The following is a 25,324-nucleotide window of genomic DNA, read 5'->3' as shown; positions in this document are numbered from 1 at the left end:
GTAAAATTTATGTATAAAATATGTAGATGTATAAAATATGTATAAGGTAACCAAAGAAGTTAATGTCTGGAAAGCCAGGGAATATAAAGGTAAAGAAACTTCCACCACCATTAGATACACAGACCACTGTTAAATTGAGATTAGCAAAACATTTCTTACTGCATGCCACGTAGATCCCGCAGTGAGCTCAGATTTTTCCAGCAGAACAACATCCTTCAAGCCAGCCTTAGCCAAGTGATAGGCTAGACTCACACCAACACAGCCACCTCCAATGATCACTGTGTCTGCTCTATCTTTCCCCAAGGAAGGAGATGAGCTTTCTTCCCTGGAGGAAAACAAAAATACAGATAGTTACAAAAATTATTGCACTTCTGTCCATCTCTTTTTTGCTTATGGCTCCAATCATAACATGACTTGGTAACTGGTCTTGGGAGTCTAGATGCACCTGACTTAAAAGCTAACCTGTTCACCCTTCCCTTCTTTTGAAGTAAGTGCTCTTAAAGGGTCATAAACAGTGGTAATACAAAAAGCAAAGCAAGTTTGCTTCCATTTGCAACTTTAAATCTTTGTTATTTGTCCAATATACCTTTATAGGTAGATCCTACTTCTGAACAAGAAACTGTACCTGTGAAATGACAGTGCCAAAACTGACTTTTCAAAAGTGTAATGGTATATGCAACACAAAGAGAGAGTCTTCAAAAAACATCTACTTAACAAGGCTCCTTAATATTTCTGTAGCAAATGTCAGCAGACTCATCAGTCTATCAGTGTTCAGGAACAAGGAAACAATATCTGTTTTCCTGTTCTATTTTGACATATTCTACTTTGCTGAAGTCAAAACGTTATAGAAACAGGTTTTCATCAAAGGCAGACACCTGCTATTACACACTGCATTTTCACAACCACTTCAAGGCAGCATAAACCAGAACTGCTGCCACAGGCAGTGCTTCCATCTCATCTGATCCTCCTTTCTATTGCCCCAGCCATGGACGGCCAAGCATGCAAGCCAGACCAGGAATTTTATCCCAGTTTTATAAAGCCTTTTTTTTTTTCTTTTTTGGTTGTGAGACAAGGTAGAACCTCTGTACAGTAGCTGTACTGTGAAACCGCAGTATCTCTCTCTTCAGGACAGTTAATCAATACTCAATTTTATCTCTTCCCTCCTTGCACATTTGCTTTCGCAACTTCTCTGGCAGAAGGCTTTCTAATGTTTCTAATGTGTAACTAGTCTTCCACCCATCCTGCACTCGGAAACACAACTATTGCTTGCATGTATTACGAATAGAGATCTTATACAATAACACCACATTTTAAGTGCAGGTGCAGGTGGGACACACATCAAGCTCACTCACTTGTGAGTAAATGTGTGGCAATGAATGAAAAGCAAAATAAATGGGAGCGCTGGATGCCACAGGTTTTCTGTATCTGGTGCACCAGACGCTTTGTTCTTTGAGATTATACATTAATTTTGGTAAGTTAGCAGTAAAGTGTGTAACACCCAGGAGTCGGGCGCACACAACCAGCTCCTCTACCGAATTTTGAGGCGCAGAGGCGTGGGGAGATTTCCTCACTCGGCTTTCAGTTCTTTCCCAACCTTTCCTTTCAAACCCAGGGTCCCGGCAAGGACCCAGAGGGGCCAACCTTCGCGCCCCGACTGACACGGGTCAGCTTTCGCCCATCGTTACGGCCCATCAGGGAACGGGAGGGATGCTCCCCCCTCCCCGCGGCGCCCGGTGCCCGCCCGCCCCGCGCAGCACTCACCGCCGCCGGGCGCCCGCGGAGCGGGGGGCGCGCAGCCGCCGCAGGGCTCCGCGCAGCACCGCGCTCATCCCGCCCGACCAAGGGACGCAGGGCGACTCTCCCGGGGTCAGGGGCCGCCCGGGGGTGTCTCCCGCGGCGCTGCCCCCCCCGCGGCCCGCCTCCTCCCCGGGGCCATAAAAGCGCTCCGAGCATCCCGCGCTCCGTGCCGAGCCGTGGGCGGAGCGAGGAGGATGCTGCCGATCGGGAAGACCGCGAAGCAGGGCAAAAGGGTAACGATTCCCCCGCCTGCTCGCCTCCCTTCCCTCCTCCCCTGCCCCCTCCGTTCCCCACAGCGCCGTCCCCGCCGCTCCGGGGCCGCCGGAGCTAAGGGAGAGCCGCGCTGGTGACTCCGCGCACCGAGGCGTTGCGGGCGTGTGGGACGCGGTTATGGGATGGGTGAAACAGATGGAACTTAGTGCTTAGTGTAACAGCTCATAGAATTTTGCCTAGACTGGAGCCACCGAAGTTCAAAGTCATTTTGCGTTGTATTATTTAATATGCAAACTAAGCAGTGCAGGCAACGCATTAAAACTGGAACTATTTTAAGCATGAGCTATCGTTTCTGTCTCCAGCGTCCTGCCAACTCTATTTAAAAGCCCCAAATTGCACTTCCCTTGCTTTAAATGACTGAATACCAACAGTGTCTGTAATATTAGCGCATACACTCACGCCCTTTGCACTCTCATTTAGCTGAAGAAAAAGGCCACTATAAAGAGTTATCCAGGCATCAGCCATTCTGGCCATTAAGGCAAATGTCTACATAAAACTCTGACATTTAAGAGTACTGCTACCTTGCGAAGCTGCTTGGAAAGGTCAGTGGAATCACCTTATCCTGTCTTCCATTCAGAAGGACACTATTGTTACTAATAGGACACTTCTTACTCACAATTGGGTTTACTCATTTTTATGTGTGGCATTTAAGTCTAGAGTAAGAGAACACGATATGGGAAGAAGACCATGAGCTCTCTCTAGGACTTTCAGGTAGGTCAGTTATAAAGGATGGGAGGAGGTATTTGCTCGGCCTTTTTTTTCTTTTTGGCGCATACTCGCACTACATAACTTAAGACGCCTAGCAGAAGGCAAGTGCTTTGAGTTGCTCCTACAGAGGACACCTCCTCTCTTGAGGTCACACCCAAGATCTGAATAGTTGCTTTGAGAGACTTTTCTTTCCTCTGAGTAGAGGGTAGGTAGACCAAGTAAGCTTTTCACTTAAATGGTTCGATTACTTTCCTAATATGTGATTAAGAGATTATCTTCTTACAGACGTGCACTCTTTCCACTGATAGATTCATGGATGATGTGATTCAGCTTCATTCATAGTAGCAAAAGTAAAGCAGTGAAAAGATGCACAGAAGAAAAAAAAAGCCTTGGGTAGCTTTTTACAGACACTGTTTCTTGCTATTTAATATTAGATCTGTGTACTACTGGATTACCTGACAATACAATTTTTGGTCTGGATTGGGCATGAGCACCCAGCTGTAGATCTCCGTGACAGAACAGAATAATGTTGACGCTGAACTTATGCTAGCTGTATGCTGGTTGAACCAACGGTGCTTTACCCAGAATAGATAAAGTAAAAATCATGTGAAGAGATTGTATCAGACCTGTAATAACATTTTAAAAAGTTATTACCATTGTAAGCCAGTCTGAACTGAAGAAGTATGTATTAAGTACTTTGTGCTTCATAGTTATGTCATCTTCATTAAATGCCCCAATGCTGAATTTAATCTATCACAATATATTGTGTATTAAGATGTCATGGTCATTTCAGTCATGGCTTATGTTGCTTCTGTTTGTCAAAAGTGAAGATTATTTTAAAATGCAGTTGGAAAAAGCTAGAACTGTGAAGGAAAACTGCTGTTAAATCTTAGGAGTGACTTGCTAAAAGAAAAAAGGTCTGTTAGCTGTAGTGCATTGAGATGTAATACCTGCCTATGATATCAACATGTATCTGTTACTTAATGGTCAGTATAACAAGGAATGACTGAGGCTGCCTCTACTTTAAAGATTTTTTTTACACTCTTATTTTCTGCATAGTAAGCTTCTGAAGCAGACTCCATCTATGAAAGATTCTTTGGCAGGCAAAGGAAGCAGGGATTCAGCCAGTGATCCCTTGAGTGCCTTTCTCTGGCCCCATTTGAGGCATTGTGTTACAACTGCAAATTAGTTAATTGCAAACACAATCTTTACAAAGCCTCCTGACAGTTAAACTTGGAAGAGAATTGCTCTAGTAGACCAGCATGACTGGTAGACCTATGGAAAATTATTGAGTTTTAGAGATTGAGTACTGCAGATTGAGTTTTGCCCTGGTCCTGCTGAAATAAAGATAAAAGCTGACACACTTTATTAATCAGCTCAGTATTTTCGTAAGTCCACCATGTGTAATGGAATGTGGTGCAGATTTGCACACCAACATGCAGCCAACCTCATGTGTCTGTATAGAGGAGTTCTGCCACCTTGCTGCCGTGTCAGTGCCTGAGCCAAAAATGCTGGCCCTCTCAGCCAGGCTTTGTAGCCTCCAAGTAGCCTTACAGTGCTACGCTTGGCACTGGCATAGTGGCACAATGCTGCTTCTTGCTGGAAAGGCATGCTCTCCTCCTGCCTGAGAGGCAGAGCTGAGATACAAGTGTTTCACTGTCACCTAGAGTTATTTTGCTTTCCTGGATGTATGGTGTGAGATAATTGAATTAATGAAGGAGAAATTATAAAGAAAGATAATTTCCTAAAGGTTGGAGTCTAATAGTGAGAAAAAACCTTCCTCTCAGCATGAAAACCACACTCAACTCTATGGCCACAAGGCTTTTATTTTTCCTATTCCTCAGATTTCATCTACTGATATGCTAGGGTGCCGTCAAGAAAAGGTAACTATGGAGGGAAAGAAATTTCAGTTTTACCTTTGATTAACTCTTTTCCTGCACCCAGTACCTTTGTTAATGTAACAGGTCTGCTTTCATCCCCTTTTTAAAGTAATTAGAATTATGGTTGTAATCCAGTTGCAGAAATTAGTACTGTTGGTGTAATAGTGAGGAACGGTTTTGAAAATTTGAACAAGCCAATGAACCAATGAAAGGAATGAAATAATTAATATACATTGGTTGCAACCAGTATGTTTTTCAATCTTGCAAAAAAAAATTAATTACCACTTCCCTTGCCTTGGCGTGGAGTTCAAGGCGGAAGCAAGGTTAATCGTAGTGTGCTGTAAGGTTTGCAGTTCGGCATCTTAAAACGTTTCATGGCTATGCAAAACAAGCAGGATTTTCTTTCATTTTGTGAGGCTTCATAAGGAAATCCAGGCCAATAAAGAGCCTGTCAGAAAATGGAGGCCAGCATTTTGAAATGCGTCTTATTTGGCAGGAAAATTTTACATGCTTACTTGTCTATCATGCATAATGCCCTCTTGTGTTGCAAGCTACTTTTGCTAAGGCTCTGTTAAGATGGCATTTGTAGCTAAAGAGCAATAAAAAATAGCAGTCAGTGATACCAGCATTTCAGAAGTTTCTCTTATATTTTACAGGAAAATTTAAGATGGTGTTTTACTTTCAAAGGAATGGGGTTGGACCACTGTTTTCTAATTCTGGGGGCTATGTCTCTGGAATACAATAAAACTGACAAATGAGAACCCTTCTGTAATATACATGCACATATTAAAGCTTTATGTTGCAAAATTGGCATCTACCATTCTTTAAAGAGAATTTCAAGGAGAAAATTGATTACTTTTTTTTATTATGGCATAGATGTTTCTGGTAGCCCACAAATATTTACTCTGCTTTGCAAACACAGGAAATGGCAAGGAAGACAAAGGAGGCCCCCAAAACTGAAGAACTGTAATTGTTAACCTTTACCCCTGCTTTCTTCAGGGTATTCTGGAGCGCTTAGATGCTGGAGAAATTGTGATTGGAGATGGAGGATTTGTTATTGCTCTTGAAAAGAGGGGATATGTAAAAGCTGGGCCTTGGACTCCTGAAGCAACGGTAGAACACCCAGAAGCAGGTCGGTTTTGCTGGAAATGGTAATTCTGTAGTGAATGTAAACATGGTTGGGTAAACAATAAGTGTATACAAACTTGTAGTAGGCTTTTAAATAGAAATGTCCCTTGGCATTGTTAAGAATAGCCTGAGGATCTACAGACCAAATGCTCATCTTACCCTTTTTTCTTACTCTTAACACTGGCCAGAAGCAGTTGGCTGAGTAAGAATATGAGTAGTGTAAACATATAGTGATACTTCTTTGGAATGCTCTCCCAATCTTTAATAACTTGCAACCCAGGAACTTTTTGACCCAGGTATGGTATCGTATTTAATAACATTTGGTAATTTGTTTATCATGGAGTTGTTCAGTCTGTCCTTGAGCTGATATAAAGTTTATAATTTAAAACATCTTGTGAAAAAGAACTCTACAGTTGTCTGTTTTGTTGAGCTCTAGCCATTCTAGAATTTATGATGTTGTAAATTAATATTGTTTGTTTATTAGTTCTTTGAGAAAAATAGGGGCTTTTAATAAACGATGAAATGGAAGAGGAGTTTTTAATGTATCTGACTGTACTGTGAAATGGGGAATGATAAACCTCATAGGAACCTAAGAACTGCAATAAACATTTAGTGGAGTGACTCTCTTAAAACAGAGGGAGACAAAATGAGCAATCATTCTATGCCTTCCAGCATAAAGATTATAGTGTTTAGCTTAAATAGTGCAAAAGCAGATGCTAATCTATTTATGTATGCTTCATTGCAAGAAAGAATTTGCCCTACTAATATGATACGCAGTTAATTCCACAAGCCAATTCAGAATATCCTGAGGAAACAAGATTTCTTTTATTAAGTGTTTGCGCTTCCAAATTACTTTCCTCTATACAAGGGGGGAGAAGGAAGAGGAGGGGAAGAAGAAGAATAGCAGTGTCTATTAAATTGCTTTGTATACCTTACGTATTTATTCACCCTAGATCTTGTCAGCTTTGAAGTGTCACTTTGTGTAGCACGCCTAACTTAGGGTCACAGGCAGCCTTAGATAATGGAAACATCCAGCTAGGTTTAAAGGCTGGTGACCTAATTTGCTGATTCTCATCTCACCAAGAAACATCCCATCAACACTCTCTCTGTTTCTCTCCATCTCTGATTTTGTCAGCCCCTACACATTCTATCTCAAAAATCATAGCACTTATCCCATGCTCTTTATTTCCCCTTCAGGGGAAGATCTTGACTCTCTCCACGTGTCTCTTCAGGAAGTGCAGGTCTCAGTCCATGGGGAATGCAAGATACTGCCTTACGTGGAGGCACTTATGGATGGCTTAAATTGGCATAAACGTTTGCTCTAAATATGTGATGAGTAGTCACAGCTCCAGCCTTCTAAGAATTTCTACTGATTTGCTAGAACATATTGCTTATATCTGTCACATAGTAATACAATTTTCATAAGCCCCTTATAGGCTGTTTATAAATGGACCCTTTGATGGAAATGTGTTCATTTCTTTTAGTGCAGTGTGCTGCCTTCTGTCCATTACTCTTTTTGCTCCTACGTGCTTGGGGGTCATGTTTCTTTGAAAGCAGGTGTAAAGAACAGAAGGAGCAACTGTCTGAGCCAGCTGGTATAAAAACCGTGCAACTACTAGACCTTCTTGCCTTTATAAGGAAGGAGGAAAAAGGAGGGAGGTTCTGAGAATGCAGCGAGAAATTAAATAAAAAAAAAAAAACCACAACCAAAAAAAAACCATGAGTTCAAGGCCAGTGTCATCATTATAAGAGAGAAGTTTCGCCAGGCTGACAAGTGTAGAAATGGGATCAAAATACATCTACTAAGCCGGGTCAGGTATTCAGATCCAGGCTGATACTTGTGATGCTATTCCTTTCCTCAAAGTGTAGACACTTTCAAGAGTCTCCTGTTCACATAGCTGGTAGCTTGGGGTATAAAGTTCTTGTTCGTATATGCTAGGTTATATTTCATTTGTCTACTTATGTGACCATCCTTATTTACAGAAATCACAAGCATTCTTCTTGGAATGCAAGAACTGTATTTAAAGAGCATTAACTATTGTTTTAAACAACTGGTTTATTATGGAAATGTCATAAAGCGTTTGTGGAAAATATTTGTGGCTCTTTTTCCCTTTTCCCATTTTTTAACTAGTTTTCATCAATGAGTTCTCATGGGGGACAATAGAAAAACAAACTACTCGACACTAGAAGCATACACAGACAGCCCTTTCAGTTGAGATCAATAGCCTGTTTTAATGCTGTGGGGGAAAGAATACTCCCTGCACAAGGAATGTTTTGACTCTGCATACCGTTTTTAAGACTGAAATCTGATCTTATTAGTTCAGGCACATTCTAGAAGCTTTCTGAGCTGTGGCTTTGCTATAATCTGTATTCCTGGATAGGTCTTTGTGACTGCTGGGAAAGGAAGCATTGTGTTAAATCACACTGTGGTTACCCAACGCTGTAATAAGAAATCAAATTCTGTGCTAGTAGAGAAAAGCAAGGGAATCTACGCTACACTGCTCCCTCACTGAAAACAGACGTGCTTGCATGTATGCAGATTGACTCTAGCAAGTCAAAACCACCATTTCAGCTTCTCTGGCATAGGAGGCTGTATTTGTTGCAGTTGAAAGGAGTAGTTTAATTCTTGTGACACATTCACACATTTCCTTAATGACACAGTTTGTCTGTAGACAATGAGGTATGATAAACTAGAACTTCAGGAAAACTTTTTCAAGCATCTGCCCCAGAAACTGCTGTGTTCTTGTGTCTGGGTACAGTATCTAGGGAGTAAGTTATTCCTATATTTGCTATATGCTGTTGAGCACTTTAACTCTGTTTCACATGATCAATAGCATTCTAGAATTTATGACAATTATCATTCTGTGGGTATATTTATAAAATAAATTGACAGCTCATGTTCTGCTCCTGCTGTGATTGCAGTGTACTGCTTACAGCAATAAAAGCAGAACTAGCATTACAGGGCCTGTCAAAGTCCTAATGCAGGAAATTTGTCCATTTAAAGTAATGCCAACTGTTCCTTCAAATAAAGTATTGGCTCTGTGGTAAAATCACCATGTGCTGGCTTGTGAGAAGAATTAAGTCTGTGTTGTGAGTCACTTTTGTGGAACAACAAATAATCTTTTAATTAAGGGTGTATTTAGCAAAATAGAGCTTTGATTTTGGCCGGCTAGAGCTTTGTAGAAGAAAAATAGAAAATAAAAAATAGAGGATGTAATGGAATGCCATATTATTCCATATAAATATGATTTTTGTCCCTTAATATGGTGACATGATCTCTTTTTCCCTTCGTCATAGTCTAGAAGCTATGAAAATATGGCTCTTTCATTTGATGATCTTTTTGTTTGTTATTCCTTGTTATGTTCTTTTGTCAGAGATCCCTTCCAAAACTACTATGCTGTTCTAAAAAGTGAAATTCAGAGATCTGAAGGACTTCAGAAAGTCAAAGATAGGCAAAATGGCATGCAAAACTGAATCTACTGATAAACTAAATAAAGATCTTCAGTCATTCTTAGCAGACATTAAGGAGAAAGTTTTCTGCCTAATGTTCTGAGAGTGAGAAGAAAGTATTCTATGCAGACTAGAGTACTGCTTCTAGTCTTTCCTAAAAGCTTTTATAGTAAACACGGTATCACTTATTTTGCAGTAACATTACTGTTATTAGCACTTAATTTTGGGACAACAGCAGTACTATCTCTACAAACTTCTTTGTCTCTTTTAATTCTTCACAGTTCGTCAGCTTCACCGGGAATTCCTCCGAGCTGGATCCAATGTTCTGCAGACATTCACCTTTTATGCTAGCGAGGACAAACTAGAGAACCGGGGCAATTATGTAGCTGAGAAAATAAGTGTGAGTAAAACTCTATTTTGGTGGAGATATGAAATAGATTAATGTCAAAAGGTATAGTAGAGAGATTATTGAGTACTCTCACAATTTGTCATAACAGTTCTGGCTATATTTGTGGACCAATGAATGAGATGATGCAATTTCAGAGTTTGCAGTAGTAAAAAAGACGAGGTTAAAGCACAAAAGCCCCCAACAAATCAGGGCATTGAGGAAGAGAGGAAAGAGAATGCCCATACCACGTTTTTCCCACCTGAGGAGGTAGTTTACTTGAGGTTTGATACAAAGAGTGTACGGCGGACTAAATGCAAACAGAGCAAAATCAGTTGAGAAAAATAAATGCTTTAACATCCAAATAAGCAAATCAGCTGCAGAAGTGGTGAAGAGTCATAGAGAATGAGTGGCTAACGAGACAGGAATGTTTTTTTAGATGTCTTCAATGACAACTGAAAAATCCAAGGTATACACTGTGGTCAATATTCCCCTTCTATTGTATCAAGGTAATCTGTTACAGCAACCGAAGTACCATGTTGGTATTTTCTTACCTTCTACACAAAGGAGATGTTGGAGCTGGGTGTACTCACTAGATGCAGGCCTCAGCTCCACCGAGACTCCTGGCACAGACATTCCTTGGTAATTCCTTTGAAACCAGAAGGTTTGGCATTGAGTGTTTTCTCTGATTCTTTCCCTTTTGGTCCCATCTTCTATTTCAACCTCAAAAATAGAGAAGATTCTCCAGGCGGCAGGGAGGAAGGAATATGTTTGTATCTGTCAAGATATGCCAAGTCAGAAATTAGAGCAATCTGGAGACTAGGGAAACACTTGAAGCTCAATTAAGGGGTTATACCAAAATGTCGTATGACCAAATTTATCTCAAATGGTGTACCTCTACATTCAACAAATGCAAAATTGAAATGACTGGAGTGGTAATCCCAGAAACACAGTCATTCTGGAATAAGCCATGATGCAACTTTTGCTGCCATGCAAAATTATAAGAAGGGGTGGGAGAGAACTTGGTATTTGGAATGCATTGCAGCAAAGCTTTCAATGTTGATTTGCTGTCAGTTCCTGAAGAAGATTAATTCAGGCTTTAATTGGTTTATGGCTCCACCTCCTGGAGTTCCCAAACATGTACCTGAACACAAGTGCAGATGGAAGGCAGTCTGTCAGTGATAGCCTTTTTTTAGCTAGGTCTTTTGAGGTAGCCATGGAAAACTTCAGTTGAGAGAAACATATGTACATTCTAAGTAGTCCATAGACTGCCGAGAAACCTGCTCTAATCCGTATTTGTTATCTATCCCAAATAATGATTCTTTTCCCAAAATCTTTTTTCCCAGCTTAACCTCTTTTTTCATAAGCTATTCTAGTCATCCTGGTTTAGATACAGACCAACTGGATCTTTCAGTGTAGGTGATTTAACTAAACATATATAGTGGTATTTGCCTTTACTATTCTTAAATCAGTAACTTTAACATCAGATAATTAATGATATCTTTTTAAAAATGCCTTAAATAAATCTATATGAATATTATATCTTAAATCTTGAAAACTATCAAAATGCTAAAATACATTTTAAGAAATGTAAAATCAGTTGAAATTACTGCATGTTTTGGTTTTTCACCCTCAAAACAGCAGAATAAAAGCATATGCTTAAGTGTAACTGACTCACTTTCTAAGAGACAAAGAAAATTCCGCTTCACACCAAGTATTTGCTTTTTATGGACTACTTCTGTAAGATATGTTAAACGTAATATGTTTTTTGTAATATTTGATAATACGATAACTTAGACATGGCAAGACATTTGTTTCCTAGTGTTTTTTTCCTAGTTGTTGTTTTTTGAAAGATGCTCATTTTCCTAATCAATATTATTTAAAATTCAATTAAAATTATAAAAGAATATGAAGAAGCCGTTATGGCTTTTGATTCTTTTTGTTCTTTTTGTGCTCTGAAATTACATGCATATCTCTGACCAGATAAAACTGGCAATCTAAATTTACACAGTGCCAGAAACTGAATGAAGCTGCTTGTGACCTTGCAAGAGAAGTGGCTAATGAAGGTGATGCTTTAGTGGCTGGAGGAGTCAGTCAAACACCATCATACTTAAGCTGCAAGGATAAAGCAGAGGTTAAAGCAGCCTTTCGAAAGCAACTAGAAGTCTTTATGAAGAAGAATGTGGACTTCCTAATTGCAGAGGTAAATCTGTAAAAAAAAAGTACATGTCTTTAAGATGTCTGGTCTTTAGAGAGTACAAACATGTAGTTCTTTGTCCTTTACAATTTTCCACTATGGTTTTATTCCAGTATATCAAGTATTTTTCTAAATGCACAGCAATATCTGTAGGCATCCTAGAATAGGACCATGAAATCTGTACTGGTACAAGAGGCGGCTAGATTAATGTGATCTTGACTATTTCCTGTTTCTTCCTATACATGACAAGCAGTCAACCTGAGGTGACTTTTCTAGAATAGAAGTGTTCTTTGGGGATAGATTTCTGATTAACCTCCTGTATAGGTATTATTATTCTGAACAAAGAATATATATATGTATGTTTTTTAATTTAATTTTAGTTGCTGACTTAAAATCATTTTATAAAAATGGTCAGTGAGCTCTACTTAATACTGGCAGTGGAAGTCAGATAAGAATCAAGTCATTGTATTACTGGTGCATTTGGGGTCTCGATTATTGTGTTTATGTTTCATCACCAAGAAACAAAAGTAGTCCAGTTTTTCGTTCTTTCAGTATTTTGAACATGTTGAAGAGGCTGTTTGGGCAGTCGAAGTTCTAAAGGAATCTGGAAAGCCAGTTGCAGCTACAATGTGCATTGGTCCAGAAGGAGACATGCATGGCGTATCCCCTGGACAATGTGCTGTCCAACTGGTAAAGGCTGGTAAGAATCTGTTTTAATATGGCCTTTAAAAGCATGGACCAAAGTAAAGTCCTGAAGTGTTGAGATAAATGTATGTGTATCTCAAGTAGGTAGCTTCCCAGTTACATCTGATAAAAGTTTTGACCCTGTAGCAAATCCTTTATATGTACTTTACTAGAGCAGTAGTGTAAAAAGCATATGAAAATGCAGCTATGAAATCCTTGTTAACCAGGATGGTATTGGGACCAATAGCCACAGGCAGCTGATACTGAATAAAGCAAAATCCTAAACCTATTCAAATTTGGATACAGAGCCAACCACAAATTCTGGGCTCACAATTATGAAAACATAAGCAGAATCCAAAGATATCTTTGATTCTCAACTCATGTTTTTAGAAGGGCATGGAACACTATTCAAATCCGGGATAAAGGAATAAGAAGATGAAGAGAAAAAAAAACTCGCCTACCAAAGGCTATGTTTTCTGCAGGACTATGGGAAGAGGCATGATGAATGATGGTACAGGGTCTTATTACATGTCTTCTGAACTACTCTTTTCCTTTGGAGTTAGAGTTGAAATCCGAAGGCAGAACCTATGTTAGGAACCTGCCAGTATTTGCATAGGTAGCCGTAGACAGTCAATCTTAATGGATTACACACTGATAAGAAAAGCAGCCGTATGAGGCCGTGAGATGTGGTTCATTATCAGGAAGGAAAAGAGCAGTGCACATGAGGTGTAAATGTAATGATCAACCTCAGGAAATTTGAGGCTGGCTTTAACTCAACTGTCTTGTTTTCATAATGATGGTGTAAAAATGGACTGCTTTGCTCCTAGAGTGGTGTGGCTAAGAACTTTCAATTCCCAGTCCCTCAGGAGATGTGACTTCAAGTTATCTTCCTGCTCCTAGGTGCTTCTATTGTTGGAGTCAACTGCCATTTTGATCCAGATATTTCCCTGGAAACTGTGAAACTGATGAAAGAGGGTTTGCAGGCTGCTAAACTGAAAGCCCATCTGATGTCCCAGCCACTTGCTTTCCATACACCTGATTGTGGAAAGCAGGGTTTTATTGATCTTCCAGAATTTCCCTTTGGTAAGACACAGGTATCTTTTATTATTATCTGCTCCTTCACACCTCCCTTCCCTGCTTGCCCCCTGCTTTTAGTGTGTGCTCCTATACAATAGGATCAGTCCCAATTAACCGGTCTGATATTTTCCATAGAGGCACTGCTGTGTAATATTAAGTTAAAGATCCATCCACACAGTGACAGTATTTCAGTAGTATCACAATATGCGATAGTACTTAAAATGAATTTATAATGAAAACAGTGTAAGTGCCAAAACCTAAACTCAGTTAAGAAATTTACTTCTTACTTGTGCTGTAGAACGTTGGTAAGGACAGCTGTAAATAGAAATTAATGAGTACAAATACTCTAAAACTCACAAAGATTTAAATCCTTTTGCATTGGAGCTCCTCAGCATTTTGGATTATCCCACAAGTCCTCTGTTTACCTGCATAGGGATTTCATGTGTGAAGCATATGTAGAGCTGGATATAGGTATGTGATCATTGTGCTCCTATTGGCTCAGTTTTGCAAGCATAACTGTCTAATATAAGTAAGGTTAGAGAGAAACCGGAATAGGTAATATATTCTTTGATGTTGCTAAAAATGGACTATCAGTTGGAGATGGATTCATCACATGTATGTTCATGAGAAATTCTACGAATACGGAAAGATTCAGCAACTTTGTGTATTAAGTTGTTTGTATTTAGGGTTTATTTCCACCTGGGATGTAGATCACACTCCTTTAAGATAAGAGGACAAAATCAGCCTAAACATCTTAAAGTTTATTAGAAAAAGGCTTTCGATTTTCAGGTATTGTGTACTCTACTTTTCAAGATCAGACGATAAGGTATTAAAAGATTTGAGACTTCAGTTTGTGGAAAAAAAAATTGAAACATAAATGTGGTTTTCAGGAAGATTTTCTGTTTTTAAATCCTCTCTTTACATAAACAAAGAGAAGAGAATAATGCATAAGCCTGAGGCATTCACATGTAATAACATGTCTGAGTTCTGGAAATGTTCCGAGATGATTAAAAGTGATAGGAACTCATTTATCTTATTCATTACTTCTGATAACTCCTGTTATAGCAAGCAAAAAAAAGATAGAACAGATGCAGCAGGTAATCAAGTGAATTGAAGGATTCATTCTTTGGTTTGTTATGTTTCTTTATGTTTTAAGCAACCTGTATGAGATCTCAGCTTTCAAAAATTTTATGAGTTAACTAGAGAGGGCTGGATCTGTGTATATTGTCAATACCCAGAAGGAACAATTAATCACTTGACAGCAGATAGGCAGTTTGGTAAATCATTGTTAAACTGACCCAATTAACTCTGTATTTTGTGGAAGGCAATATGCACAAAGAGATATTTAGATATTTGAAGTGTACATAACCTCTGTACAGGCCAACAAGATCTCAGTTTCTAGAAAAGCATTGGCTATGTTGTATTGGCAAACTCCAGCATCTAGATGCCAGCAGTATTTATTTATCTGTAGAACTTTTTCCTGGTTTTCAGTGTTTCCCTCTGTGTTACTGCAATTACTCTCAAATGTTGTCAGTTTAGCAAGACAATGTTATAGAAAAAAAATGTCCGATTCAGTCAAAGCATACCAAATTATCTCAAAAGTAGATATATAGAGAGTGGGTTAATCCAGGAGCAGGTAAAAACTTCTCATCCAAACATGATGAAAATTTCTTTCTCTTTTTACTATAAATGTTGACATAAACTGTTAAGCTATAGATATCTAATTCTGAATAAAAACAAGAAAGGAAATGCATTGACAGGCGTGGAAAACAGAATGTTAGTCAGTTTTGGGAAGGGGGAGATCCCAGAAAACTTGATCTATGTGGAAACTTCTTTTCATAGATCACTGCTTGTTTCAGTCATCATGTTTCACCATGTGTGCCTGATTCTTATGTTGGGCTTTATCCTTGTTTTTTCAGAGAAGTCAGGTTGTTGTTGTCCTTGCACACCTGAAGCACAGGGATTGATTCATAGAATTGTGGAATAGTTTGGGTTGAAAGGAACCTTAAAGATATCTCATTCCACTCTTGCTGCCATGGGCAGGGACACCTTCTGTTGGGTCGGGTTGTTCAAAGCCTTATCTAACCTGGCCTTGAACAGCTCCGGGGATGGGGTATCCACAACTTCTCAGGGCAACCTGTGCCAGTGCCTCACCACCCTCACAGTAAAGAATTTCTTCCTAATGTCTAATCCAAATCTCCCCTCTTTCAGCTTAAAACTATTACCCCTCGTCCTATCTCTACACTCCCTGATAAAGTTCCTTCCCAGCTTTCCTGCAAGCCCCCCCAAAACACTAGAAGTCTCTCCAGACCCTTCTCTAGATTGAAATAAAAACAACTCTCAGCTTTTCCTCATATGCGAGGTGCTCCAGCCCTCTCATCCTCTTTGTGGCTCTCCTCTGGGCCCACGCAGGCAAGTCCATGTCTGTCTTATGCTGGGGGCTCCAGAGCTGAAGGCAGTACTCCAGTGAGGTCTCATGAGAGTCAGGTGGAATCGCCTCCCTTTATCTGCTGGCCACACTTTTGATACAGTGCCAGATACAGTGTGTTTTCTGGACTGCGCGTGCAATTGCTGGCTCATATTCAGTTTTTCACGCACCAATACCCCCAAGTCCTTTTCCTCAGGGCTGCCCTGAATCCACTCATTGCACAGCCTGTATCCATTTTTGGCATTGCCCTGACCCAGGTGCAGGCGTTGTTGAACTTCATGAGGTTCACAGAGGCCCATCTCTCAAGCCTGTTGTGGTCCCTCTGGATGGCGGCTCTTCCTTCTAGAGTATCAACCACACCGCTCAGTTTGGCGTCATCAGCAAACTTCTGAGGATGCACTTAATCCCACTGTTCATGTTCCCAATAAAGATGTTAAATAATACTGGTCCAAATACTGAACCCTGAGGGACCCCACTGATCGCTGGTCTCCACCCAGACATTGAGCCATGACCACAACATTTTAATTGCGACCAGGCAGCCAATTCCTTATCCACTAAGTGGTCCAGCCATCAAATTCAAGCCTCTTCGTTTTAGAGGCAGTGATGTTGTGTGGGACAGTATAAAATGCTTTGCACAAGTCCAGAAAGATGACATCAGTTGCTCTTCCCATATAAACGAGTGCTCTCAACACATCATAGAAGGTCACCAGATTTGTCAGGCACAGTTTGCACTTAGTTGTCTGTCACCAATCACCTCTGTCTTCCATGTCCCTTGGCATAGTTTCTAAGAGGATCTGCTCCATGATCTTGTTGGGCACAGAGGTGAGAGACTGACTGCCCTGTAGTTTCCTGGGTCTTCCTTTTTGAAAATGGGTGTTATATTTCCCCTTTTTGAAAATGGGCATTATATTTCCCTTTTTCCAGTGACTGGCAGCTTCACTAGTCTGCCACAACTTTTCAAATATGATGGCCAGTGGCTTAGCAAGTTCATCTGCCAGTTCCCTCAGGACCCACAAATGCATCTCAACAGGTCCCATGGATGGTGATGCAGAAGACAGGGAAACACCCTATACTGTTCCCTTAGACTTTAATTGCTTATGCAGGTATAAATTGAGTGCAAGATGCTGCATTCTTACTGTTGATTGTTTTGAATCAATTCTGAGTTACTTTTTAATTTTATATAAGAGACAAGGAATTAACTAATTTGTGCTTCTGATGCTTTCTTTCATCTGCAGGACTGTACGCAAGCTTACTTTTATTTAAGCAGCTTTCCAAGATAGCTTCATCTGGTTTTCCGTTTGAGATCGACCATCTGCTTTTCCCTTGTCCAAGTCTTTCCCTCTGAGACTAATAGTTTTCTGTTTAGGAACACTTTGGTTTTTTTCCTTTTGCCTTTTATTTTCTGAATCTATGTCTTAAATACTCATTGGAGTTAGAGTAGATCTGCTTTGTGTCACCTTACTATATTCAAGGCATTTTGGGGAAAGGACACAGGGAGAAGAATGCTACCTCTCTGCTGCGTTGTTGGAGTCTTACCCCCCACCACAGCTGCTTCACCCGGCAGAGCATTCAGTGCACAGACATCATGATGCACTCCCCTGATAACCATCTCCTGCTGATGTGCATAAAGTGGGAGGATTTCTCATCCTTTATTCCTGTATTTTTATTCCTTAAAGTTTCTTCTTCAGACACTGGTCTTTTCTTTTGATTTTTGCCAGTCCTTCCCTTTGAGATGTGCTTTTCCTTCTTTTCACTTCTTGTTCCTTTCCTTCTACAAGTCCTACCTTTCAGCTCTGTTACCCGTTTTCTGTGCTCATCACAACCTGCAACAGGGAGAAGTGTTCAAAATAAAGTCTGCATCCTAATTTATATACACACAGAACTTTCCACAAGGAATGAGATGGTTTGATGCAGCAAGCTGCTTATGGCTGGGATTATAACTAAGGGATGGGCTAAGAAATAGCTATAGATCCCAGCTGTCAGTGAAATGACTGGCAGCCACTACCTGATAATGTTAATAAGTGTGGCAAGCGTTCCTGAGGAATAATGAGCAAGCTTATTCCTTTTGCTGGTAGACTGATACCTTCTCCTTGCACAGATCTTGACACAGTACTGTCATAAGATTTCCCATATATTGATTGCTTATAAGGAACTCTTTGGAAATGCAGGGATACATTGGAAGTACTCCAATACTCCAGCTAAGAACTCTGGCAGAATGGCAAGCGTGACTTAGGGCTTGATCAGTCTCCGAAGATATTAGGTGCTGTTTTGCAAGGCCAGAAAATCTTAACAAGCAGAGCTCAGCAGAGCATAGCTGAGTCTAAAAGCTAAACTTCTGAAAGTTTGCATCATTAATTCTAGCATGACAGTTCAAACATCTGTGTGTACGTAACTAGTTTTGCGAACAGCATGCAGACATCTCAGCAATGCAATTTCTTACCAAAAACATGTGCTGAAATGGAGCACGGTGGAAACTTAACATATGAATGTCTTTGCAGCTCTGGAGCCAAGAATTGCAACCAGATGGGATATTCAAAAATACGCAAGAAAGGCCTATGACTTAGGAGTTCGTTACATTGGAGGTTGCTGTGGATTTGAGCCATATCACATCCGAGCAATAGCTGAGGAGCTAGCTCCTGAAAGAGGATTTTTGCCAGAAGCTTCTGATAAACATGATAGCTGGGGCAAGAGCCTGAGCATGCATACCAAACCGTGGGTCAGAGCAAGGTATGTGTATCTGAACTGGAAAACACACCAACATATTCCTTGCAAAATCTTACATTAGTCTATACAGTAGACTGACTTAATTGATATGCACGTCTAAATATCACTGTAAACATTCTGTGTGGTAATAAGTTTGAAGAATTAAGTCTGATCTGGGAGTTGGGAAAGGGATGAAGGGGCAGTAGGAGAGTTCCAGCAATTCTCATCGCTCTTTAAAATGAAGATTTGGTCTGAATTACTGCAAAAGTAGTTCATGAAGGTTAAGATCAAAAACTAAGAGACTGCTGTAAACCAGCTCCTAATGGTGAGTGGCTTACAATATTGCTTTGAATGATGAAAAGATACCATTTAAGCATACAGCATTTCATTCCAGGCCCTCATTCGTATTTCTGTATCTAAATACAAAGGTAGTCTGTGGAAGTTAGATGGCCCTTTGCCACATTTCGGTTAGTATTGTGAGGTGCTGGGAAAAAAAAACCCTACATTTCCTTTTCTTTCTTCAGGGCAAGAAAAGAGTATTGGGAGAATCTAAAGGCTGCTTCAGGCAGGCCATATTGTCCTTCAATGTCAAAGCCAGATGGCTGGGGAGTGACCAAAGGAGCCAAGGAGCTGATGCAACAGAAAGAACCAACTAGTGAACAACAGCTGAAGGAGCTCTTCCAGAGACAGAAGATCTAATCCACTGCAGTTCTGTAAATATTAGAATGATTTATCTGCAAACCATCTCATGCTTCATGAGAAAATCTGTGAAGATGAGTACTCTGTTGATTTATCAGTTAGCATGTAATGAAAGAGACAAAATGCAGAAAGAATGTGATTATAGATTATATGTGTCGAACTTTGATAATCTTTCTCTGGACAATTAGTTTAGAAAATATGTAGAAGAAGGATTGGATTCTCATAATAATTGTGCTTCTGTTAGCTAGGTGACATTAATTGGGTAGACACAAAAATACATGGAAAGTAATAAATGGCTCGACTCACCTGTGAAAAGAGAAAAAGCTGTCTATAAATACGGTATCAATGGAGCTCCACTCCTGAGTCTGTTTTCAGTTTGGGATTATCCAGGATATTCCTCAGATCTCAAGACTCGTTGAGGGCTACTTCAGGGTAGCTGAAGTAGCCAAGCTGCCAATGCTTCAGATGCACAGATATGTATAATCACTTTCTTTCCTTCAAGAGAATAAGAGTAAACTGGAAAATAAATCTTAAAATTAGAATCAAAAGATAAGGAGAGTGAGATCTTGCAGGAATTTTTTATGTACAGGAGAAAGATTTAGAGAACTTTTAGGAAAGAGAAATGACAAGGTAAATAACTCACTGTTTTTGTCACAAATTACCATGTACACAGAATTTACTCCTCTGAAAGACTAAAAGGCTTAAGACATTATTTTGGAATTGAAAAGAAATCAAATAAATTAACAGTAAGATGATGGAATAGTATTGTTTTATCTTCACACCTTAAATCATAAGGGCTCAAACATGCCTCCAGTAAACAACTGATTTTCAAATGATTCAGATGATTTCTGGACATCTCATTGAAAACACTTGGTTATCTCAAAATAGCACATAAAACCAAAAGCTTTCTAAAACATAACTCCTGTTTATAAGAGCAGTGGAACATTCCACGATTTGCTTTAAGCTGATTCACCCTAGAACCTTAATTTGTTGAGAATTTGTTGAGAGGGGTTGTATTAGGAAGGGTATCACTACTCTTGGAAACAAAAAAGCACACATTTCCACAATTTATTTTTGCGAAATACTACACTATGTGGTTTTTTTTAGACTCTTATTCCCATCCATTCTATGTTGAAGCTGCTATCTTTATGAAAATTCCAGAGTTAACATTGAAAGCTTTTGTTGAACTACTTTTTATGTATATGTTTATTTCATTATTTCAACCCATGCTGATATTCTGCAGTTCAGGGAACATTTAAATATGCAACACTCTAATAGGAAACTTGTGGTTTCCTTTTCAGACTGTTACTGGCACACGGATTTTAAAGAAAGCCATCAGCCTTCACCACTCTTATAACGAACTGAAGTAGTTACTAGCTAAGCCAAAAGTAGACAAATCAAGAAAGTGGATATTAAAAATGTAGATTATTTGGAAAGCATCCATGCAAGTATACATGTGCTACATTAAATCCTTTCCTTCCTAAACCCTTTTATACATTCTGCATGCAGAAAGTGGAATAATGCAAAACAGAAAAGGCCAGATCTTTGATCACCACCAAAATGCACATAGCATTAAGGATGTATATAGGATAAAGAGGCTTAAAATAGAAGCTACAACTGTTAAAGAGGTTGCTTTGAAAAATCACTGCCCGTTTAGGGACTTCCTGTGGCAAAGGATGCAGCTTAACCATCACAGTCTATATGATAAGCAGCTGGACTAATTTTTTTTTAAATTGTCCAAACACGCAAATATTTGTATTGAAGTGAAGGAGTTCACTTCACAACACAGAATAGTGAAGAACTATGATATTTAAAAAGGTGATCAAATATGATTTTGAGTGTTTATGAGAGCTCACCCAAGAGGGAAGCTACACAGTCCCTGTTTGATTCTTACCACAGGATGGGCTTAGAAAGGAATTGACAGTGGGATGAAAACAAGTTCACACGGTACTTTATTTATCACTACAGACCCCAAACTGTCATTAGTGCTCCCCACACCCACTCTCAAAAAAACAAAAAAGAAAAAGCCTGAGCAACAAAGCCAACAAAACTTTTTTCCCCTTTTCTTTCTGTGTAACACCTTAGTTAGGAGTAAGGAAACTCCTGGATTTGTTAAAGCTTTCTAATGTTTTATTACATGACTTGTTAAGGAACTAAGATGGGCTGACAGCGAAACCAAAGGAAATTTCTTTCCTTAGAAAGCCTGTCTGAAAACTTAGGTAGGAAGTTAGGTACCAAATCTGAGATGTGTATGTACTATAAATTTCTTCCTAAAATGGTGCATAGTTCATACCTTCTTTTTCAACTCTATACACAAATGCATTGGTAGGTTCTGTGATATTTTTTAACCTAAGGATAAAAGAAGTAGACTCATATATCTGTCTTGTTCTACCCTGTCGACTTTATAAAATATTGAATGTAAACTAATCTCATTTCATCCTGCAAGGCATGAAATTAAGTATTGACACCATTCAAGTAGGATGAGCAGAATATTATCATAAAATATATTATTTCAGTATCTTGCTTTACTACAAAAATTCATTAATTTTTCCTTATGTTCCACTTTATTGAGAACATGGCATCTGACCTAAGTTTTATATGAGATATTAACCTCCACTACATACAATTCCATGGAATTATGATACTAATTTGTTCAATAGTGTATACCTCTCTCTCTACACAACTCCTGAAACAGAGCAATCAACTACATCCCAGCTTTAGGAGTCTGAATATAGACTTTCCATATATGTTGGTCAACTTCACCTCAGAGCTTCTGTGTCCAGTAGAGTTGTAAATCTGAAAAGAAAAGCAAATTTGGGTAATGGGACTTGATACAATCAGAGTGGAGAGTAGTTGCTAACAAAGGAATTTCAAAGCACACTGAAGAAATCTGTGCTCAGAATAGGGAGAAAAAGCATGATTCTATCTCACTACTAACACAGCAACAGCAAACATGCATTGATAAAAAAATACTTCACAAGCGTTATCAGTCATGGGTAGATGGTTCAAGAGTGTTTTGTAATATTCATTTGAAAACATTTGTATCTCATCATTTCAGTGTAATTGAAGAAAGAGATCAAATGACAACTGAAACACAGGAGGGAAATGGTCAAGAGCAAATAAGACCTATTTTGCAATTAAACTGCTTGCAAATGAAGTGACTGTAGAAAGAGACCAGTAGGCTAGTGTTTGCCTTTCAGCAGACAGGGTAGCCAGCTTTATAGTAGATGTTATGCAAAATCCCCTGAACAACTTCTATTTCTAATCAAACAAAGAAAACAGGGCAGTTCCACCCAGGAAAAAAAAAAGAATAAAAGGACTGTACTATTCTTCGTGTCAAGCAGTAGCATTCTTCTGCCACATTGGGAAGGGAAGTCTTTTCCTGTAAAAGGAAATTCTTGTATGCAGGAAGGTTTGCATGTTCTTTTCAACTATGTCAGCTGGCCTGCTGGAAGATCCTGCTGGCTCTTCCTACAAACTTTTCTGTAAAGGCATTTCTCATAAGTATTGCAGTACTCCAGCTTCATGGAAAATCAATGAAGTGTCCTACGACAGCAAAAGCTTTTTGAAAATCTTGTTCTTCACTATATAACTTAATATCTTTTTCAGTGACACGCACAGTGCACCCTCAGAAAGTTTGCCAAAGGCATCAAGCTGAGTGGTGCAGTCAACACACTGGAGGGAAGAGATGCCTTCCAGAAGGACCTTGACAGGCTTGAGAGGTGGGCCTGTGTGAACCTCATGAAGTTCAATAAGGTCAAGAGCGATGTCTTGCACCTGGGTCAGGGCAAGCCCAAGCATAATTAATTACAGACTAGTGGAGAATGGATTGAGAGTAGCCCTGAAGAGTGGCAGTGTTGGTTGATGAGAAGCTCAACGTGAGCTGGCAAAGCACACTTGGAGTACTGCATTGAGCTCTGAAGCCTCCAACACAAGAAAGACATGGATGTGTTTGAAAAGTACTTCAAGGAGGCCTATCAGAAAGCTGGACAGGAACTTTTTACAGCAGCATGTAGAGATACAACAAGGGGCAATGGCTTTAAACTAAAAGAGAGGAGATTTAGATTAGATAGAACAAAGAGATTCTTTACTGTGAGGGTGGTTAGGCACAGGAACAGGTTGCCCAGTGAAATCATGGATGCCCCATCCTTGGAGGTGTTCAAGGCAGGTTGGATGTGGCTTTCAGCAGCCTGATCTAGTCGCAGGGGGGTTGGATCTAGGTGATCATGACGGTCTCTTCCACCCCAAACCATTTTATGATTCTGTGATTATAATTTCTGCTCAGACTTCCTGTATGATTAAATCTCATCAAATTGTACTTCAAATACACAGGCTTGTAGCAGTCTGTGCAAATACTGCCTCCTGGTGACTCTCTGTATGGCTACAAGATCAGGGAAGTTGGAACCTCAAATGGTTTGTCAGGTTTGTAAACAAGGACATAAATCAGAAGAGCAATTAATTTCTATTTAATTTCAGAACAGACTTGTTTACACCTGTTTTCACTACTTACTTCTTGTAAATATGAATCAGAACTCCTTTCAGTTAAGACTAGGTGTAAGATCAGCCTTTCTGCTCTGTCTGGGGAACTGGGCACTGGAGACTGGAGCAGCAGTTTTCCTGGAAGAATCCCCCTTTGTGACTGTTCTTTCTTGCAACTCATGTACCTGTGCCTCTAGAGCTGGAGTAGGTTTTCCACTCCACGTCCTCATGTCTTCTTTGTTGTCACACACATTAAACCACAGCCAGTGGTCAGTGGCCAGTAATTTAATATCCTCTCTCTTGAGCAGAGGATGCTTACCCTTAATAGCTGAGGTACTGGTCCATAGGGTGGGGAGTAGGATCTATCCTCTTGGAGTTGCTGGACCAGCTTCTCCACAGCCAATACAAGGTAGGAAGAAATATTTTCTTGATATTGATGGAGTTGGCCAGCCAATCCATCCACTGTTTGTTTCCTTCTGTCTTTCCAGGTCCTTACTGCCAATAAGTTGGCGTACAACAATGGTGCACTCTGTACAAAGTTCTGCCACATGGATTGCATGCTCTTAACTTCATCTGGATCTTCGGATAACTGCTTGTTGTTCAGGTCATCGTAAATGACCTCAGTACAGCTAATTCTCTCAGGTATGGGACATCTCTCTCCATGCCAGTCCACTTGCCTCGGTGACTTGTAACATCTTCCTTGAAGAGTACCTTTCCCTCACACCTGACAGGAGTTGTCTCCAGAGGCTGAGGACTTGTGCCCTTTTCCAACTGCTTTGTCAATGGCCCCTTCCCTAGACAGGGATTTCAACTGCTTGGTTTCCCTACCTTCTAATTCCAGGCTAATGGTCCCATTATCCCAGCATCAGAGCAGCCAGGTGACAATACACTCACCTGGACAACAGCTGAATTCTTTTCATATATCTTGCAGTTCACGTGATGACAGGGATTGGGTGGTTACCACCTTGTTTATTAGTTCTTCCTCTTCCTTCTCCCCAGTCAGTGGCCGCCTCTCTTCCTCCTCCTATTCTCATTATGTTCATGCTTCAGTGTAGTCTGTCACCTCTTCTTCCTCCTTAGCCCTCTTAGAAGCTTTTTCTTCATCCTTCATTAAATGAGCTGACATCCGCTTCTTGTCTTTAGAGGTGACTGATACTGGCATCGGTTGGTTCTTTGGTTCAGCTGCGGTTCCTGTCATGGGGGTTTTAATAGCCACAGTGCTTGTAACAGGGGTTGGAGCAGCCTCAGTGCCTTTTTTGGGGGTTGGAGTAACTGCAGTGCTTTCGCCAGGGCTGGAGTATCTGCAGTGCCTGTCATTTTGTTGTCAGATACAGAGATCTTTTCCCCTTGAGGGTACTGAATAGTGTTGAACAGGGCTTGGCAGGCGTGGGCCAGGCGCGAGCATGTTGCAGTGATTTGTGTCTCTCTGGAATTTC

The 25,324-nt window shown here is 40.0% G+C and overlaps 2 protein-coding genes across 2 annotated transcripts in view; one reads left to right on the top strand and one right to left on the bottom strand.

Annotated features, from left to right (window-relative positions):
• Positions 1–1,887, bottom strand: part of DMGDH (dimethylglycine dehydrogenase) — a 46,109-nt gene extending 44,222 nt beyond the window's left edge. Inside the window, exons 1-2 of the mRNA XM_054053882.1 lie at positions 1,762–1,887; positions 160–325 (exon numbers count right to left, since the gene is read on the bottom strand). Coding sequence (XP_053909857.1) covers positions 160–325; positions 1,762–1,829 — 234 coding nt within the window. The 5' untranslated portion in view covers positions 1,830–1,887. The remainder of the gene's footprint in view (positions 1–159; positions 326–1,761) is intronic.
• LOC104064002 (betaine--homocysteine S-methyltransferase 1) lies at positions 1,875–22,693 on the top strand. Its single transcript, XM_009566290.2, has 8 exons — positions 1,875–2,030; positions 5,658–5,790; positions 9,518–9,636; positions 11,633–11,824; positions 12,371–12,518; positions 13,403–13,585; positions 18,506–18,734; positions 19,235–22,693. Exons 1-8 carry the CDS (start codon positions 1,992–1,994, stop codon positions 19,407–19,409), a joined length of 1,218 nt encoding a protein of 405 aa, XP_009564585.2. The 5' UTR covers positions 1,875–1,991; the 3' UTR covers positions 19,410–22,693.
• The last annotated feature ends 2,631 nt before the right edge of the window (positions 22,694–25,324 follow it).

Source organism: Cuculus canorus, chromosome Z (genome assembly GCF_017976375.1).
Source record: "Cuculus canorus isolate bCucCan1 chromosome Z, bCucCan1.pri, whole genome shotgun sequence".
Classification (NCBI taxonomy): Eukaryota; Metazoa; Chordata; class Aves; order Cuculiformes; family Cuculidae; genus Cuculus; species Cuculus canorus.
This window is presented reverse-complemented; position numbering and strand designations above follow the sequence as displayed.